Genomic DNA, 18603 nt, shown 5'->3' with positions numbered 1-18603 from the left:
AAAAATAAAGTCCGCCAAATTCGAATGAAGTAAAATACATTTAATTGACAAACAGAATGAATAAGGGAGTTACAACTATAATAAACATGATATGAAATTAAGCGAATTACTAATACAGTACTACTCAATAAAAATATATAAACTTAAGCTTTAAAAGTAATGGGCACATTAATGCGTTCATTTTCCATGGCCACCTCTATGATGGCCTGGAAATCTTTTTGCTGCATTTCACGTCTTGGCGTTCGCAATGGATGCACTGTAACCTCCACTTGGCCGCCATCGGGTGCAATGTACGATTCTCTGGGAGAAATCTGCAGCAAATCAGGCACATTGCAGCTAATCTCAATAAATTGTCGCGATCTGAAACTGTTCTTCACATAGAACTTTTTGCCTTCAATTGCATGGCTGCCGCCAGCGAAATCAAATGCAATTTTCTCGGGTTGCACTGACCAATTACGCTCTATGGGCTGTTGATCAATGGCCGAAGTAGTGTCTGCCTCATGCAGTTCATCAATCGGTTCCATCATATTGCTGGGCGTCGGTGAATTGGCTGCACAAACTGTACGAAAGAGCACAGTTTCTTCCGCATCGGGCAAACAAAGATGTGAGTACTCAGCGGATTCATCAAAGTCACGATTAAGTGTCAGTGCCACATCGATAATGCGCACAACTGTGACCAGATCCAGTATTAATTCGGGTGGCTCATTCAACAGGCTAATGCTGCGTATCGGTTGCTCATCGGGGAAAGTGCTCCAAATATTGTCCAGCATCGATGAAGTCATTTGTTCCCGTTGCTCGCCAGTCATGCGCTGTACCAATGAACGCATGCGTTGTCTGTTGGGTTCATCGCCGCAAAATATGCGCATGTTCGCCAGCGTCAAGACCTGCGATGTCTTCTTTAGTATGTTCTTGACATCCTCTCGGTTCGGATGGAAAACAATCTGTACCACAGCTTCGCTTCGTGGCGGCAAAATAATCTTGCTTGGCCGCACCTCAAATGCCGCATTAAGACGCGGCTTCAGCAACACTGTCGAATCAACAGTGATGCCCGCAAACGCTGTCAACGGTCCTTTGTTGTAGAATTTAAAGCAGGCAGTCAGAGGACCAAAGGCCAAATCTCGCACATTTCCCACGGTCAAGAAGCTGGCGCCAACCGGTCCCTTGAGCAATCCCTGTACGGTGATGGATGCATTGCCTCCGTAGCCATACAGCGGTATTTCCATGCTTGGCTGCTGGCAATTGTTGGCGCCGTTGGGCGCATAGAAGGAGAGTGCTCCAATTGCTGCGCCGCTCACAGTTGGACAAAAGCTAATACAGATGCTGCGACACTCCATCGACTGCAAGGTGATGGTGTTGCTATCGCTGCCCACCAATTGGAATCCAGGTCCCTGTATGCTGAGACGTATGACCAGCCGCTTATCTGAAGTGTTCTTAATCTGCATGGACTTGCGCACATCTGTGCGCAACTTGGTGCTGCCCCAGCACAAGCTGGTGTGTGTCACCTTCAAGGGCAAGATTTTGCCATCACGATGACTAAACTCACTCGAGTTGGAGGAGCGTGACATACTGCGCGGCAAGGCACTCATTTGGGTACCATTCGTCACTTTACGCACCGAGCTAAAACCGCTTGTGGAGCTTGCTTCGCTAGCCGCCGGTGAAGAGTTGGCACGACGGGCCATGCTCGAAGCTCCAGCGCCCGAGAGCATGCGACGATCCGAACTTGTTGTACTGTCCAATAGGGGCGACGACAGGCAGCTTCGTGGCGAAGACAGCGGTGACACATTGCGCACGCTCTTCACGAGATTAGGCGAAATGCCAAAGTCACATTCTGTGGACGATGGCAGAGCATCGCAGCCATCAAGACGTGTGGAGCTGAAAGAATTCTGTGAGCTCCGCACAGTGCCCACAGTAAGACTATGCTTCTTGTTAACGGGCGTCTTGTCCTCGTCCTCCTCATCTGTAGGCGGTAATGTGTGCACGCCATCACTGCTAGTTGGACTCACGGCTCGCTGCGAGTTCGGTGACTTGGTGTGCCGCACACGACGTCCAGGTGACTTCACAGGCGTCGAGGGCCATTCATCAATGTCAGCATCGTGTCCATCGCTGGCCGTCACCAATATGCTGGGTGCATTGAAGTCCGCCAGCGGACTTAAAGGTTGCCGTTTCTTGGGCGCCACAATGCTGTCCTGCAATTGCTTAAAATCGGTCGTGTTTAGCAAGGAGTCTGTGAAGCTCATTGTGTCCGTGAGCTTAGACTTGGACTTGCACAGCGTACTGTCATTCTCCTTATTCTCGTCATCGGCGCCATGTAGGCGAAACTTGTTTACTACATCGCCCACTGAAGTATCGGAGTTCATCTCCAGATTGCCTGTGGAGATAAAATACAATTAGATATTTATTTCTACTATTCAGTTAATGAACTCACGTAGTGCTTCATCTATAGCCGACAAGCTTAACAGTTCTGAGCTTGTTGGCGGCTTCTTCTTGGCCTCCACTTGCAGTGCTTTGTTAAACTTATCCTGCTGCATTTTCTTCATAAGATTGCGCTCCATCTTGGCACTCTCCGCCTTTGTATAAGTCTTATTGTCCACATGTGGCGTTATCTCGACATCACTGCTTATTGGTGTTTGTGGTGATGGTGCCAGCTGGCCCAGAGCTGAATGCAGCTCATCGCGTTCGTCGTTGCCAACAATGTTGGAAATGCTGTCCGAACGCATTTGGAAATAGTTTCCCAGCGAAAAGTCGGGATCACCTGCCAGAACAGAACTACAACAGGCATGCATATTAAAGAAGCCTCTTCAGATGCCTTTGTAAAATCGCTCTACTCACTTAGATACAGAGTTTTCTATCTCTGGTGTTTGCGGTGGAGCCGCAATCTTCTGCAATGCCTGCTTGCTCAGCGTGGCCGTTGGCACAGCTGCAAACTCCTGTGCCCATGAGATTTCACCATTCACTAGCTTGGACTGCATCAACTCGGCAGGCGCAAAACTCTCATCGAATCCTTGTCCGGCTGCCGAGCCAAATGAAAAGCCGCCGCCGCCATTCAGACTCGAGTTACTCAAGTCCGCGGTGCGTGGCAAGCTACGTGAGTAGTTGAATGAATCACTGATTGTACTGGCGCTGGTGCTGTTCCTGGACTGCTCATGGCTGGATACATCATCCTCCAGCCGCTTGGCAAACTGCACACGTGCCTTCTCCACAAAGGATGACTTTAGTATGTCGGCCACCGAGACTTGTCTGCTCTGTTTGCTGGCCCGTGAGTCATTCTTGCACAGAGTTGAGCGTCCTGTAATCTCGCCTGGTTCGAAGAACACTTGCGCAGCCTTTGGTGCTGGCGTGGGCATTAGAACAGAACCACTCGAGTTTAGATCGATCGTTTCCTCCGTAATCAAATCCGATATATTTGTGAAGTTGCTAACGCTGGGAGCGCTACTCACACGACTCGTTCCGTGTCTAGGTGCTTGTTGTTTTCTTTCAACATCGGATGACGAGAAATAACTAGATCGCGATCGCGGTTTTTCGAGTGTCTCCAGCGCCTTGAGGCGTCCCGCCTGAAATTGCATAGACCGCATTTAACACAAAGAAATTGTCTTGGTATAGTCTTTACCTTGAGGCGTTCATTGACATCCGATTTATTCCTACTTGTATTTGCGCTATTATTTCTGGATAAACTGGACATCATGGACAAATCGCCGAAAACTACAGTCAACGAAATTTACAGTTAAATTTTTTGAAGACAAACACTTTTTGTCGCTTTTTCACCTTTCAGATTATCCATGCTTAGAATGCCCAAAGAGTTCTGATCCTTTTGACTGCTGCCACTGCGGTTGCTTGCACTTTTGTCCATGTTGTAAGCTCTTTAACTTTAACTAACACAATATAATAAACCACACGCACAATAAAAACAAAACAATACAATTTTTATAGAAAATAAGACGCGCGACGTTTATGTTCAAAATGGTGCTTGTCGTGACTCACGACGAAGCTGCGTACACTACTGGTCACATTGGCTGATAAATTGTTATCGAGCGTTTGAATGTTGAATGAAAATAAGTATCGTAGCAATCTTTTTCCAACCAAATTTCTGAGCAAAAACGAATTTGAAAGAAAAAATTTAATGACATTTTATTCCAATTTTAACAGTCTACAAGCTAGCAAGAATTTTTGAAATATATGTTTTATTTTATTGTTTTATATATTTTTTTTTTTATTTTTGGTACAGCCCTAAAAGTTTGAAAACGTGGTTATAAAATTTTTTTTGCAACCCTAGCCGCCACATTTATTCGCGAATTTCGGCAGTCGTTTCGTGCTCGTGCCCCGGCAACATATTAGATTTCTGTTTCTTGTTGGTTGGTAAATGCGGCATACTGATACATTAACATTCAATATGGAAGCTACGCTTGATCAGATCATATCCGAATTGTTATGCACGGATACGGAACGGATTCGTCAGGTAAGCTTTAGCAGCCGGCAAGAAATCCTTTTGCGAAAATTGGCGACGCCTTTGAACGCGCCCATTTGACACACATTGTATATCTCCATTTTGTACATTCACACACAAGCAAACGGGAAGATGTGTGTCAAAGGAGAAGACAAAAATCTATGCAATATCTTTCAAATACTCTCAAGAAATATATGTATGTATGTATGTGCTGAAGTTTGTATACACACATGCATAGGAATTTAGCATGTGCATGGGTATACAAATATGTACGTATGTGTATGTATGTGTGCGTAATTGGAAGCACGTTGTTGGCACACACATGCATGCCGACGATTTTTAATTAATTTATGTACTATAAAATTTATACTGCCGTTTCCGTTACTGTTGTCAGGCCACCATTGAATTGGGCAAGGCCCATGAAAATCCCGATACTCTGCCGGCACTATGCCGCATGGTTGTGTCGCAACGCGAGCCGCAAGTGCGCCAATTTGCCGCTGTGCTGCTAAACAAGCGTCTGCAGAAGCTGCGCCATTGGCAGATGGTGCCAGCCGATCAGAAGGAAAGGTAGGATTGCGTGTAGACACACCACCGAAACAGTGCAAAGCTTATTAATGTACGTATATGCTTTCTAGCATCAAGTCTGGCATGTTGCAGGCACTGATCAATGAGAAAGAGAAGTCGGTGAAGAACTCAATTGCCATGCTGCTGGGCTCGTTGGTGCGTCACGAGCAGGAGAAGAAGGACTCGTGGTTGAACGAACTGTTGACCTTCATATACACCCGCTGTTGTTCCGAGGATCCCACAGAGAGTGAGCTGGGCTCATCGATCTTTGCCACACTCACCGATGCGGCACCAGATCAGTTTGTCTATCACATGGAATCGATATGTGAAATGTTCGCCAGAGTGCTTTTAGCTGCAGAGGCTAAAGGCAATCTAGCCACGCAAACCATTGTCAACATTACCATGGGCATGTGTGCTTTGATGCCATTTGTGAGCGGACACACGAGTGCCGAGCAAACGGTGACAAAGGTGCTGCCGCTATTGATCAAGGCGGCCTATGCCTTCGCCCACAAGGGCGATGAACAAGAGTTCTCCATTGTGTTCGATGTAGTGGACAGCATTGCAGAGTATGCGCCAAAGTTGTTGAACAACAATGTGAAACAATTGGTTGAGTTCTGTCTTGAGACGGCAAACAATAAGCAAATCGATGAATCTATTCGCATTCAAGTTATTACATTTGTGGGACGCATTGTGCGTATCAAGAAGAAGGTCATTGTCAAGCAAAAGTTGCTGGAGCCCATTCTAGGCGTCATCTTTGAGATGATGTGCTGCGAAACCGAAGTTGATACAGGTAATTAACGGAATGCATAAATTTTTGTGTGAACATTTGTATATTTGTAAATTGTGTGCTTAGAGGAAGAAGTCTTTATGGGCGACAGCAACAATCCAGTGGCAGCTTCAACCCAGACACTTGACTTATTGGCATTGCACATCTCTCCCGAGAAGTTGATTCCGCCATTGCTGCAACTGCTGGAGCCTGCTCTGCAGAATCCAGATCATTTGCGACGTCGTGCCGCCTTCTTGTGTATCGCTGTCATTGCCGAAGGTTGCACCGAGGCCATTTGCAACAAGTATATGCAAGTGATGCTGAACATTATCAAGAGCGGCATTGTTGATGCTTCACCTCTGGTGCGCATTGCAGCGTTCTTCGCACTCGGTCAGTTCTCCGAGCATTTGCAACCGGAAATCTCAAAGTACGCCAGCGAAATTTTGCCCGTGCTTTTTGATTTTCTGCATCAGTTGGTATGCGAACTAAAGGTAAGTTGTTCTCTGCGCGATATTTAATCTCGCACATTTTGCTACATTGATAAACTCTTATTTTGAATTGTGCTGCGTGTGAATCTAAAAGGCTGAGCAAAACAGCAACTGCAATGGCAACAGCAACGAGCCGAATCCCGTACCTGCAAAAGATACAATTCTGTACATAAATCACCTGCAAATCAAACGCAAATCAGTTCTCACCAAATACAGGGTGCCTTTTCTCAAATACGAATTCACTAGTTGTTCTTGCACTTCATCTACACTATTAATAATTGTCTTGCCATGTCTTTTTAATGCCCCACCAGTCCGAATTTAATACTTGTTATACTTTCGTAAGACTCGCTTGAAAGTAAAGCAAGTATATCTGGCAAGCATTTTTAAGTCTTAACACGCATCAGTGAAGCATGTTCAGCACAAATCGCATATTGAATCGTATTTGATTGATAGATAATTTTCATAATTGCATCCTTTGCAGATGGGAAATCCCGAACCCAAGCACACGGATCGCATGTTCTATGCCTTGGAGACCTACTGTCAGAATTTGGAAGAAAACATTGTGCCACATTTGCCAGCGTTGATGGAACGGTAAGGAAAGCTTTTGTTTTACCCAAATTACAAGAGACTAAAATAATGTATGTGCATTTGCAGTCTCTTTGAAACATTGGAGCCGCAGAATTCGCCACATCTTCGTGGCATGGCACTTACAACTATCTCCTCGGTGGCCACTGCGGCCAAGGAGCATTTGATGCCGTATTTGCCAAAGATCATCGAGATACTGCAAGTATATCTGGTAAAAGATTGCCCCGAAGAGATCTTTGAGCTGCGCATTGGAGCAATTGATACATTAGCTGCCATCACACGTGTCGTGGGTAAGGAGAACATTATTCCGCTCGCCAATGATACGATGGCTTATTGCCTCACAATGTTGGATGAGGGACCCGATGATCCAGACTTCAGACGCAGCGTTTACAATCTGATGGGCGCCTTGTCTAATGTGGTGAATGAGAGCATGTCAACGGTGTTCCCCAAAATTATGGATCGCATCATTGAAAGCGTCATTTCAACAAACGACATACTGCCCGTTTCAAAGGAAGATCCCACACCTGAGGCTTTTGCTGATGCGGCTGCCATTGATCAGGAAATCGATCTCGCCAATACAGATGATGAGGATGACGACGATGAGGATGTTGCCTATCATGTGGAGAATGACTATGTATATGAGAAAGAAGAGGCTATTGGCACACTGAAGGAATTCGCCGCCAACACTGGAGCTGCATTCGCTCCCTATCTGCAGACGGCCTTTGAGAATGTTTACAAGGTCGTGGAACATCCACAGGATAACATTCGCAAGGTGGCCATCGAGGCACTCTGTGCCTTTGTTACTGCTCTCCACAAAATGGGCGATGGTGATGGCGTGAAGCGTGCCAGCTCGATTATATTGCCCAAGTTTGTTCAAATTGTGCGCAACGATGATGAGCAGACCGTTGTAATTCATCTGCTTGACGTATTGGGAGATCTGTTCAGTGAAGTGAACGTCATGGCAATACCGAGCCAAGAAATAGCTGATCAAATCTTTGCTTGCATCAAAGATGTGCTCAACAATAAATTGGCTTGCCAGTTTAACGAGCCAAGCGGCGGCGGTGACGAAGATGATATTGAGGACAGTGAATTCGACGAGATGCTCATTGAAAATGCTGGCAATTTGTTGCCGCAGTTTGGTAAAACATTGAAACCAGAAATATTCTCGATGTACTTTGGACGCCTCTTTCCTTTCTTTTTGAGCAAGCTGGTAATTTATTACAGAGCGAATTCAATTTATAATCAATATTAAATTCAACTTTTACTTACAGAACAAGGCAAAGAAAAACGATGTGGCTGACCATCGCACTATGGTTTATGGCATTTTGGCTGAATCTTTCCAATCGTTGGGCAATTGTGTGCCCACTTATTTTGATACCGTATGCCCCATGTTCATCGCTGGTGTCCACGATACCGAGCCCAAGGCACGCCAGAATTGTTATTACGGTTTGGGCGAACTTGTTTTGTATGGCGAGGAGAAATCATTCGAGTGAGTTAGCTTGGAATATCACTATTTAAATGTATACATTATCAAATTTCTTTCTATTTAGATCCTTCCCAGCTATTTTACAAGCACTTTCTGGCGCCATTGCCTCGGAAAAGAACCCTTCAGCGCTGGATAATATTTGCGGAGCCGTGGGTCGCATGATTGTTACCAATCACAATCTTGTACCGATCCAGCAAGTGCTACCCGTATTCCTTTCTAATTTGCCGCTGCGCGAAGATATGGACGAACTTGAGATGGTGATCAGAGCCCTTGAAGTTTTGTACATGCAGGCACGTCCTACTCTTGTGGATTACCTTGAGCAAATTATGGTAATCCTTATTGATGTGTTGTACAAAAACCAAATTGCTGAAGAGGAAAAGAAAGTGAGGGCAGTTGCCTTCCTTAAGGATATTAGCACTCAATATCCCGATAAATACAATAACGTAGCGAATTCCAGTCCCGAGGTTGTTAGTTTTTTGCAGACCCTTTAAATGCGCATCATCATCATCATTACCATCTAGCTAGGACAGATGCTACAACGATCTACAAGCAGCTACAGCAGGAGGAGCATAATTTATTTGAACTAACTTTTGAGGCACAAGCAAAGCTTGCTAATTCCAACCTCTTTTTTATTAGCAAACCGAATGGTTTCCTCATGAAGTTACATTCTTTTATTGGAAATTTCTAGTGAATAAAATGAAATAAATATACACGTAAAACATGAGCCAGACTTTTATGTTCTTCGAGATCAGAAGACTTTAAAATATTGTAAATTAATTTTTCAAAAGTATTACCAATGTGCATCTCGCTTGAGCACAACTTCTTTAACAATATCTGCATGATTAGCGTGTAATTTGAGATTACTATCGATGTCGGTCCAGCGAACATTTGTTGCATCGTCGCCAGCTTCTAACTGCAGCTGACCAACTTGTGTGCCATCCTCATCATGGAAATTCAGCGCAGTTGTCTCCATCCAAGCATTGTCCGTGTTGCGAAAGTCATCCACATACCCGCTATACACATGAACGCCCTCTTTGAAGAACTGTTCGACCATGTTTCCCTTGTCGGTGAAATTGAGTGCTTCCTCGGTGAACTCACGTTTAAGAGTGACGCTTACATTCTCGCCAGGATCGACCATGCCACCGGGAATCGCCCACAATTTGTTATCCGAACGCTGTATAGCCACCATTTGCAGAATGTTTCTAAGGGTACATTAAAATTATGATGCTTTCATTTTAATGCATAGTTTAGCACTTACTTTCCGCTGTCTTGATGCTGTATAATAGCACCATTTTGATCTCGTTTCCAGCGCGTTACAATTGGATCAGCAGCATGGTTGGGACCCCAGCGTCCCAGTGATCCACGACCCTTTAAACCTGTGCGTCCAATTGGATTTTGCGGCACGCCGTCTTCCAGCTTATAGCCGCCATGAAAGGAAACGCGATTCACGATGCCATCGTTGTGATTCCATGTGGGCTGGACAGCATCGCCACTCAACGGAGTATCCGCCCAGCTCTGGCCACCGATATGCGGTGCCGTGTAAGTCGGTGGACAGTATTCCGCAAAGGGCACTGACCAAAAAACGACATCATCCGGCACTGGAAAACGCGAGACGTTGCTGCGAGGATACACATTGTTGCGGCATATTATGTGCCGAAAGATCCCGGGTTTTATAACAGAAGCCAACATTTCAATTGAACCGAGGGCATTACATAAAAAGCACGCAAATATTGTGGTAAACAAAGTGATGTTCATTTAACAAAGCGGCGTGCAATTCGCGCTCTTGAAGAAAACAAAGCGAACAGCTGATAGGGTTGTCAAGCAGTTGACAGTTTGCAAGCGTGACACAGCTAAGCAGCGAGGGTGACTTGGTAACTTTGGAGCTTAGTAAATATGGAAATAGTTTCAAAGTTGAACTATCATTTAAATTATTGGAAAATAAATAACTTCATTGGTTGAATTAGCATTTTACAGTTGAATTCTAAGCATTGCCTTCCAGTTTATTATCTTGTAGATCTGTTTTTTATTTTATTATGTTACACCAAATTAAAGTCGAACATAGGTGTGAATGCAAAAAGATTTTGTTCCTTAATTAATCCTTGCGCAATTGCAGTGTCCTCTCCTCAATGCCATCCTTGGTGATAATATTTATTAGCACCGAGTCTCCAGTGTAAATATCACGCTCAGCAGCCGAAATGAAAGTGTCCGAAGCGACGGCCACAGCACGTTCCTTGGTCAATGGGGGCAACTGATCAGCCGGCAAATTCTGGTTTTTGTAACCAATCTGATTGTCCAGCACTGGCTGCAGCAATGAACCAGCAGTGCCGCCAGCACGATAAGTGGCACGTTCACAATGTCCAATGGGATCATAAGAGTAGACAACACCCTTGCCATCCTTGTCCAAGCCAGCCAAGATGTTGGACACATAGTAGGGGAAGAAGCGACGATTGTACATGATAATTGAGAGCATTTGGGCCACCGCATCAGTGGTCATGGTCTTCAGATGAGTGTGCTCATACATCTGCATGCGCAACTTGACTAGGCCAGTCAACGACAGACTGTCGCACCAGCATCCCGTAGATCCCAGAACGGTGCGTGACGACATGGGAAATAGTTTGCTCTGGTCGCGTGAATGAATTGTGTAGCCACTGCTCAAACGAGTATCGGCGGCAATAACCACAAAGTCATCGCCGGCGATGGCAACTATAGAACTGCAAATGCAAATTGTATGATTATAATTCGACGCTCTCATGTCTTTGAGGGATTTGCCACACTTACCCGCCGTTCGACTCGTATGGATGAAAGTCCACATGCTGTACTCCAGGCACTTTGTAGTCCGGGAATTGTTCAATGCCAAGGGAATTCATGTTTTTTGCTAATAATTTGTATTTTTCGTGACAGAAAAAATAACCAATCCAAAATGATTTGCACTTTCTGTCTAGCGGCGTTTACCAATTGTATCGGCTTAATGTGACCGCAGGTTATATGCCCAAATGTACTAAATAACTCCAAATACTAATAATACTAACACTAGATTTGGTTAAGCTCTATATATGCAATCGCTTATCGATAATTGTATTAAAAAATCGATCAACCCAGTTAAAATAAGAAGTGGCATTTATTAAGAACTTTAAACAATCTTTGGGCGTAAATGACTCAATAATAACTGGTACTCTTATTTAAGCTGTTGGTGCCACTCCTACGATGCGTTCTCTATGAAGTTGACCACGGTTTTGCTCCACAAGCTCCTTGACGTCATAGAACCATTTACCTAAAATAAATCCAAGTTCAATGGCGTTTACAATTTGTTAAAATAAATATGTTATACCTATGTTGGTATTCTGCAGACAGTCCTTAAATGTTTGACAACCTTCCATGCTGCTCAATACGCCGAACACTGAGAGATCTGACAATCCGGGCTGTTTGCCAGCCATAAACTTCGTATTACGCTTTTTAAGCTCCACGCTCCATTTGTCGAGTGCATCATAAATGTGGGATCTGACATCATCGCTGAGATCGTGTCTTCGCTTCAGCATCTTCGCTATTGCCCACATGGCGGTGGCACCACAGTAAACCATCAAATCACGTTCCCACTTGGGAAAGTAAACATCCCATTCGCCTGCCTTCGAAAACCATTCAAAGGTTTCGAAGGACTCATTCAGAGTCTGATAACAGTTGGGCGATATCAGATGCACTAGATGACTATCTGCCCATGTTCGCCATTTGCGTTCGTTCCTAATCGAGAAGTAATGACATTAAATACATCGAATTAAGTTGACTAACTGTACACTTACTCTTCCAACTCCTTGGTCATATTTTTGGGCGTGTGATCCTGGTACATCATGAAGTATTTGTTCATAATGTCCTGTCTCTTCTTGCCGTCATCGTCAAAGAATGAGATTTGTGGATAAAATTGCGCCAGTTCACCAACATCCGCGCGTTTATCATTCAATGTTGTGGCGACCAGCGAAATTATGGCACTAGAGTCGGTCATTTGCACATATTGTCCATTGCGTTGACGTATCAGCACCATGGGCACCTTCTTCACTGACGACCATCTGATGTCCTGGCGCAGCACTGCGTCCACTTCGACTACGGAGTAAGAGACGCCCATATAGTCGAGATAAGCACGCACTTTGCAGCAGAAGGGGCATGTCTGGAACTGGAAGAGCACGATGTCCAGGCCGGACGTGTCCTTCGGATTGATAAAACGCTTTGTGATGCGCACGCCGGCCGGCAGAGCTTCAATCACTTTGGGCGGCGTTCTTTCGTGCTCCTTGTGTGCGTTCTTGTCAGTGAAATTTGTGTAAAACGTATAACTTGATCCGGCCACAGCTCCAATACTTGCGCCCAGCAGAGCCAGTTTAAATGTGCCATTGGATTTCGTTGCTTTTCGAGCGGTTTCCTCAACCGCTTTAGAGAATTGACGGCGTGCAAATATAATTTCCTGGTTGCGTTTGGATAATATGCGTAGGCTTTGGTTGCTTAATGGCAATGGACGTGCGGTATTAAGCGCGACTGCTAAGCGTAGACACGACATGTTTATTGCGCCACTTAAATAAATACTTAAAAAACTAATTATGCAAAATTCGATTTGCAAGTGTTATCAAAGTGTGCAATGAAAATTTCTGCTTCCTCTTTTGCTACTGGCAGCTGATCAGCTGGTTGTGCTTGATGCACCCTGTGAATCCATACACAAAAATTTTTAACATAGGTTCAAAAACTATCAATAAAAGTACAAATGTATAGGTTCACCATTAACAACATGACTTTAAAATTAAATGCCGCAATAGCGTTTTAATTATAAATTTAAAAACAGCTATTGGGTTCTTCTTCTTTTATAGGTGCCAATCACTGCGAATCAGCTGTTCGTCAGCTTTACTCAACTCGCCCTGTGTACGCCGCATACACAAAAATATAAACAAAAAAGAGTCAACCACCTATTTTTGCAAATCAGTTTTTAAAATGTCGACTGAAAATTTGGGCGTTGCGGCTTCTTTGGACAAATATGGCGAGGAAGACCTATTCAGTATGCTAGTGCGTTATGGTCTCTTCGTCGGAGCAATCTTTCAGTTTGTCTGCATCTCGGCTGCAGTTTTAATGAGCGGCAATGAATCCTTAGATGCTAACGAGGACGAAGGACGGGGCCTCATTGATGAACCTACGCCAAACAGTGCAAATGCGCGACGCCTGCACAAAATACGCAAATTGGAAAAGAAAAAGCGACGCTAGCTATGTTTATTTAAGATCAACGACTATTCCTACTTTTAATTGTATTTACAAAGTATTTAGCATAAGTCTCCTTATAATAAAACTAATTTATTCGGTTCTATATAGACGAGCTGTTTATTCGACATCTGCAACGGTGCCTCCGCCTTGGGGTCGAAGTAAAGTTCCAAATTCGATCCCACAACGATTCTCGCTGCCATCTGGCGATCCACAATCACATTGAAGTTGTTTGAGTCGTCTTCTATCTCTTGAACGCGCGCCATGTGCACGCCAAAGGATTCGTTGATACCCACCACTTGAACTCGTTGTCCTGGACTGATGCCCAGGCGTTGATTGTGCTGCAGACTGCGACGATCCATTCGCTGTTTTTGAATAAGACGCTTGTATTCCTGTAAATATCCACCTTTAACACAGCGATGTTTCTTCTGAGCTGAGTAGACTTTGGCATTGTGTAGCATGGGCTGCTTGGCAATTAATGTGGATAGGTTCGACTCCAGTGAAGGACTCGGGGTGCTGTCAACGTAACTAGCGTCTAGAATGGAGGTTTGCAACACACTTCGCTCACGCTTCAAGGTGGCAAGTGTGCGCCTCAAACTATGCCAAGCTGTTGGAGGCGTTGCCGGAGAACACTTCGTAAAGTTACATAGAGTTGTCGATAATGATGATGAAGTTGGTGACATATTTTTGACACTTATAACCACAGCGGGCGGCGTTTTTGGCGAACACTTCTTCAGGTTGCTTAGAGTTGGCGACGATGATAATGAAGCTGGTGACATCTTCTTGCCACTAATAGCCACTGATAGTGGCTGGAATTTATTGATAGGCGTTAAATGCAACGCCTTGGAATTATCGCGACATCTGTTCGAGTTTAATAAACAGCGTTTATTCTCTTGCTCTTGCTCGCTATCGGTGCTCGCATCTGAAATACGAGAATCATCGAGGCGTTCAGTTTTACTGCGGCAGATTGGCACATATTTTTGATTATTTGCAGGACGTCTTCGCACAATAATTTGGCTCACTTCATCGACATTTTTTTCTTCATCACTGCTGCTATTTTCGGCAATTATTATTTGCTCTTTTGATTTTCTAAAACGTTTATACATATTTTACAAAAGTAATAAACTAAATTGCTCCGTTCCCTTTTGATTGGCGCCGAGATTTAATAACAGCTGATCGCTGCCAGGGCTGCACAAACAGCTGAAGTGGAAGTTGACTCTGTTGTTGTATACCCTGTATTGCTGTTAATAATGGGCATTTTATTTCGATAAATAAAAGACACTTAATGCATAAACACTAGTTTGTATTAGTTTATATTCTAAATATTTATGTTATTTTAATTATCATAATAGTTCATATGTAGTTTGTGTGAAAAGTTTTTCCAAGTATTTGTGCAGCCCTTAAAGTTGCACATGACTCAATGAACGAGTGTGTAAGCATTCTTAAACAATCGGATCGATCAACGCCCCCCACTCCTTGCCAACACCGCAATCTTTGCCCCGCTTTCCAATGACAATGACACATAATGGAATTTTGTTTGGCTGTTATTTTTAATTTTGGGAATAATATAAATTATAATAATCATATATTTATTATTATGCTGCTCGTAATGTTGTTGTTTTCACTTCCCTTTCTTCACTATGTACGTATGGATGTTTGTTTGCATGTGGTTGTGTAGTGTGTGTTTTTTTGTGGGTGTGGTGTGTGTGTGTTTGTTTTTGTTTTGTTTGCTGTGTGAATGCTTTCTCTTCTCAATTATTAACTAGAATTATTATGCAGTACTTTGAATGAACTTTTTTTTTTTGTTTTGCGTGAAATTACAATCGTTTTACATATGTATGTATTTAAATATATATATATAATAATTTACGATAATTGTAAATTTCGGCGCACATTTGAAATGTTTAATGTCTAAATTGTTAAGTCAAAACTCATATTATCCTTTTCTCATTGTCGTTTCAAAAACGCTAAATTTCATTACAACAACTATTTATGTGTAAATAGGCAAAAGAAAAAAGTATTAAACCATAGGTGTACATACATACAAAAGGGTCTACGAGGATCTCTATCTCTCTCGACTGAAGAACCACAACAAACAACCAACAACAACAACACAAATAAGAAAAAGAACGAATTCTCTCTTGGAACAATTTAAAAGCGAACTAGACGAAGCTGCATTGAATATGTCTATTTAATTGTTTTGGGTAAAGTAAAGTAAATAGTGTGTGAGTGTGTGATTTTTTCCGTTGTTGTTTGTTATTTAGTTAAATTCGCAATATTATGCGGCGGCTCGTTTACGCTATTATTACATACATACAGTTACATATGTGTGTACTTCTTGTTGTTGCTACTTATATATTTTTGTTTATCGTTTATCGTTATCGTTATCATTCTGTTTGCTTTGTCTAAATTATTGTTTAGTTACTCACAAGTGCTGTCGTCATCGTCGCTGTCCCCGTCCCTGGTCACGTTGTCTTCGTCTTGCGTCTGTTTTCGTCAATGTATTGCTCAGCTCCTCCCACGCATACTGCATGCGTATAGCCGTCCTTATGTTGTCGTCTTCGTCCTGCATCTGTCATCACTATCATCGTCGTCAGCAGCCATCCTCCATACAGCCAAGGCCTTTGTGTTTGTGTTCTTCTCGTTCTTGCTCCCGCTTTCGCCAACGATCTTGTTCTCGCTTTTGTTTTTGTTACTGTTTCTGCTTTCGTTCTCGTTCTTGTTCTCGCCCTCGACGTTGCCAGCACTGTCGTCGTTGCCATCGTTGTTGTTGTTGTTACTGCTGCTGTTTCTGCTGCCGCCGCCCACTAAGCCTCGGGCAGCGGTTTCAGCTCCCTTATCTGCTTAATCAGATAGGCCTTCTCATCGTTGAACTGCTCATCCTCGGATCGATCCGTGTGGAAGCTGGTCAAGAAATCGACCAGTTTCGTTTGATTGCGCAGCAGGATGTCCAGAATGGGTTTCGGTTTATTTGGATTCGCCACAAACACTTTGAAGACATGAAACGCCTCGAATTGAATGTTACGTGAACGTTCCTTAAGCATGTTCATCATTAGCTTCAGGTTCTCCGGCTCTGATATATATCGTGTCATTACGGTAAAGTTATGCCTGTCCAGCAACAGTTCGCCCAATAATTTCAGACTCTGACGTCGGGTCACATAGTTCTCGGAGTTCAACAGACGCTGATAATGCTGCGAAAAGAACTTGTCATAGTTGGCGTCGAGGAATTCGGCACACAACAGCTTATGGCGTGTCAGTAGCTCCTTGAAGGTGGAGAAGGCATCCGAGGCAATGTCGAACGTGGACACTTCCACGTAACGGAAGAACTTGAAGAACTCATCCGAATGCAGCATGATCTTTGCCAGCGCTTCGTAGCGGGCGCATTCGCGCAGCATCGTACCCGAGTTGAGGGCAATCTCGGGATGTGCATCCTCGTAGCCGGCCATCAGTGTGAAGAGTATCTCCGGTTTCGTGCAGATGTATTCCACTGTGGGGGATCGGGTGCCGATCTGTCGACGGAGCACATTGTTGAATATGAGTGCCACATGCTTTTTACCCTCAAAATCGATGCGATGCAGATTCTGTATGAGCAACAGCAGCAGATTGCTGTTATACAGCTCCTGCGACAGCTGAGCGACAACATAATCCGCTGGTGGCTCCGCATCGCTGCTGCCGTACAGCATATTCTTGATGGACACCAGATTTTTGCTTACATCCTCCTGCGCCTTCTCCACCTTGCGATCGCCTGCCTCCAGTGCATTAATTGCTTCCTTCAGCGACTTTACCAATTCAACTGGCGTCTTCTGTGATTTACCAAACAGTGGCATTGTTAATGAATGCTGCTCTTCTTTTACTTTTTGGCTGCTGACTTTGCTGCTGTCTCTGATGTGTTGTTGTTGTTATTGCAATTGGCTTTGTTTCGTCGTTCTTGTGTCGTCTCGTTCACTGCTGCGTCGTTTTGCTCAATTACTGATTTGCAGACACACAAAACAATGCTTGGCTATATATCACAGTATAAATAATATTCTATTATTATATATTATTTCGTCTTTTTTCCTCTTTCTCTTCTTCTTTTCTTTATGAAAAAAAAGAACGAATGCCAAACAGAAATGTTATTTAACATAACAGCACCATAACATTACCATTTGCTTCAATGTTATCTACAGCGATTAATTGTTGCCCCACCACAAGTAACCAACTGTCATAATCGGCTTGTAAAATTGTTTGTAGTTTCGACAAATTATTGTAAAATTCGTGTATAGAATATTTAATAAAAATTGGGCAATTGTAATCTTATGAATTTGGAATTTGAATTAAATGGCAGTCACAAGACTCGAAACGACAGGGCTGCAATACTATCGCACGTGCTTGAAATCAAAATAAACATCGCCGTTACATGAATCGGTATATCGACTCACTTGACGTGAACCTATCGATGTCCGATGTAAATTTGGTTCTTTTATTTTTGTGACGTAATTCAAATGCTACGCGCCTTGAATTGATGCTTGGTGGTAAACGGTTTTAAATTTAGGGACACAATTCTAGTTTTGTTTTTAATATCATTTTATTTCTCCTTGAAGTATTTTGATCCGTTTTTCTTTTAAATAATATATGCTCTAAGCGCATTCAAACGCACAGATATTTTATAGAAGTTACAGAAATATATATGTATTTATATATCTTTTTGTTGTTTCTTTATTTTCGGGGTAGATAATTTTCGATAAAGGTGAAGTAGATACTCTATATGTAATGCACATCCATTTATTTATATGTAAGTATGTCGTCAACCCGCCCCAAAATGTTGATCCGTTGTTGCTTTCCACATTTTGCGTATATTATATGAAATGAATATTTATTTGTTTTTGGTTGTATTTTTTTTTGTTTTTCGTGTATGTGTTTTTTTGTTTACGTATAAAAGTAGTTTTTAAAATCCATAAAATATCAGATAATAATTACAATTTGTTGTATAATATGTATATGTCTAAAAAGCGTTTGCCACCAATTTTATATTTTTGTTTCTCTTGCATTTATCAACATAAAACTAAGA

The 18603-nt window shown here is 43.1% G+C and overlaps 8 protein-coding genes across 8 annotated transcripts; 2 read left to right on the top strand and 6 right to left on the bottom strand.

Annotated features, from left to right (window-relative positions):
* Positions 1 to 43: 43 nt before the first annotated feature.
* On the bottom strand, positions 44 to 3989 carry LOC117572582 (uncharacterized). The gene is made up of 5 exons (XM_034255466.2): positions 3763 to 3989; positions 3608 to 3699; positions 2830 to 3551; positions 2426 to 2766; positions 44 to 2368 (listed from the first exon to the last, which is right to left on the bottom strand). The coding sequence occupies exons 1-5, from the start codon at positions 3845 to 3847 to the stop codon at positions 144 to 146; spliced, it is 3465 nt and encodes a 1154-aa protein (XP_034111357.1). The 5' UTR covers positions 3848 to 3989; the 3' UTR covers positions 44 to 143.
* Positions 3990 to 4143: 154 nt separating this feature from the next.
* LOC117572583 (importin-4-like) lies at positions 4144 to 9054 on the top strand. Its single transcript, XM_034255467.2, has 8 exons — positions 4144 to 4453; positions 4836 to 5008; positions 5077 to 5795; positions 5859 to 6262; positions 6741 to 6850; positions 6914 to 8054; positions 8116 to 8333; positions 8395 to 9054. The coding sequence occupies exons 1-8, from the start codon at positions 4358 to 4360 to the stop codon at positions 8819 to 8821; spliced, it is 3288 nt and encodes a 1095-aa protein (XP_034111358.1). The 5' UTR covers positions 4144 to 4357; the 3' UTR covers positions 8822 to 9054.
* On the bottom strand, positions 8817 to 10128 carry LOC117572584 (ADP-ribose pyrophosphatase, mitochondrial). Its single transcript, XM_034255468.2, has 2 exons — positions 9589 to 10128; positions 8817 to 9532 (listed from the first exon to the last, which is right to left on the bottom strand). The coding sequence occupies exons 1-2, from the start codon at positions 10083 to 10085 to the stop codon at positions 9121 to 9123; spliced, it is 909 nt and encodes a 302-aa protein (XP_034111359.1). The 5' UTR covers positions 10086 to 10128; the 3' UTR covers positions 8817 to 9120.
* Positions 10129 to 10285: 157 nt separating this feature from the next.
* LOC117570808 (proteasome subunit beta type-1) lies at positions 10286 to 11299 on the bottom strand. The gene is made up of 2 exons (XM_034252663.2): positions 11109 to 11299; positions 10286 to 11041 (listed from the first exon to the last, which is right to left on the bottom strand). The coding sequence occupies exons 1-2, from the start codon at positions 11195 to 11197 to the stop codon at positions 10423 to 10425; spliced, it is 708 nt and encodes a 235-aa protein (XP_034108554.1). The 5' UTR covers positions 11198 to 11299; the 3' UTR covers positions 10286 to 10422.
* A 130-nt stretch (positions 11300 to 11429) lies between these two features.
* Positions 11430 to 12980, bottom strand: LOC117567684 (prostaglandin E synthase 2). Its single transcript, XM_034247808.2, has 3 exons — positions 12125 to 12980; positions 11659 to 12065; positions 11430 to 11601 (listed from the first exon to the last, which is right to left on the bottom strand). The coding sequence occupies exons 1-3, from the start codon at positions 12868 to 12870 to the stop codon at positions 11510 to 11512; spliced, it is 1245 nt and encodes a 414-aa protein (XP_034103699.1). The 5' UTR covers positions 12871 to 12980; the 3' UTR covers positions 11430 to 11509.
* Positions 12981 to 13186: 206 nt separating this feature from the next.
* On the top strand, positions 13187 to 13666 carry LOC117567687 (protein anon-73B1). Its single transcript, XM_034247811.2, has one exon. The coding sequence runs from the start codon at positions 13296 to 13298 to the stop codon at positions 13560 to 13562; it is 267 nt and encodes an 88-aa protein (XP_034103702.1). The 5' UTR covers positions 13187 to 13295; the 3' UTR covers positions 13563 to 13666.
* Positions 13634 to 15211, bottom strand: LOC117567685 (uncharacterized). Its single transcript, XM_034247809.2, has one exon. The coding sequence runs from the start codon at positions 14660 to 14662 to the stop codon at positions 13634 to 13636; it is 1029 nt and encodes a 342-aa protein (XP_034103700.1). The 5' UTR covers positions 14663 to 15211.
* A 113-nt stretch (positions 15212 to 15324) lies between these two features.
* Positions 15325 to 17650, bottom strand: LOC117567686 (protein Mo25). Its single transcript, XM_034247810.2, has one exon. It carries the CDS (start codon positions 17381 to 17383, stop codon positions 16364 to 16366), a length of 1020 nt encoding a protein of 339 aa, XP_034103701.1. The 5' UTR covers positions 17384 to 17650; the 3' UTR covers positions 15325 to 16363.
* Between the last annotated feature and the right edge of the window lie 953 nt (positions 17651 to 18603).

This window comes from Drosophila albomicans, chromosome 3 (genome assembly GCF_009650485.2).
Source record: "Drosophila albomicans strain 15112-1751.03 chromosome 3, ASM965048v2, whole genome shotgun sequence".
Lineage (NCBI taxonomy): Eukaryota > Metazoa > Arthropoda > Insecta > Diptera > Drosophilidae > Drosophila > Drosophila albomicans.
Note: the sequence above shows the minus strand (reverse complement) of the source record. Positions and strands in the feature narration are given on the sequence as shown.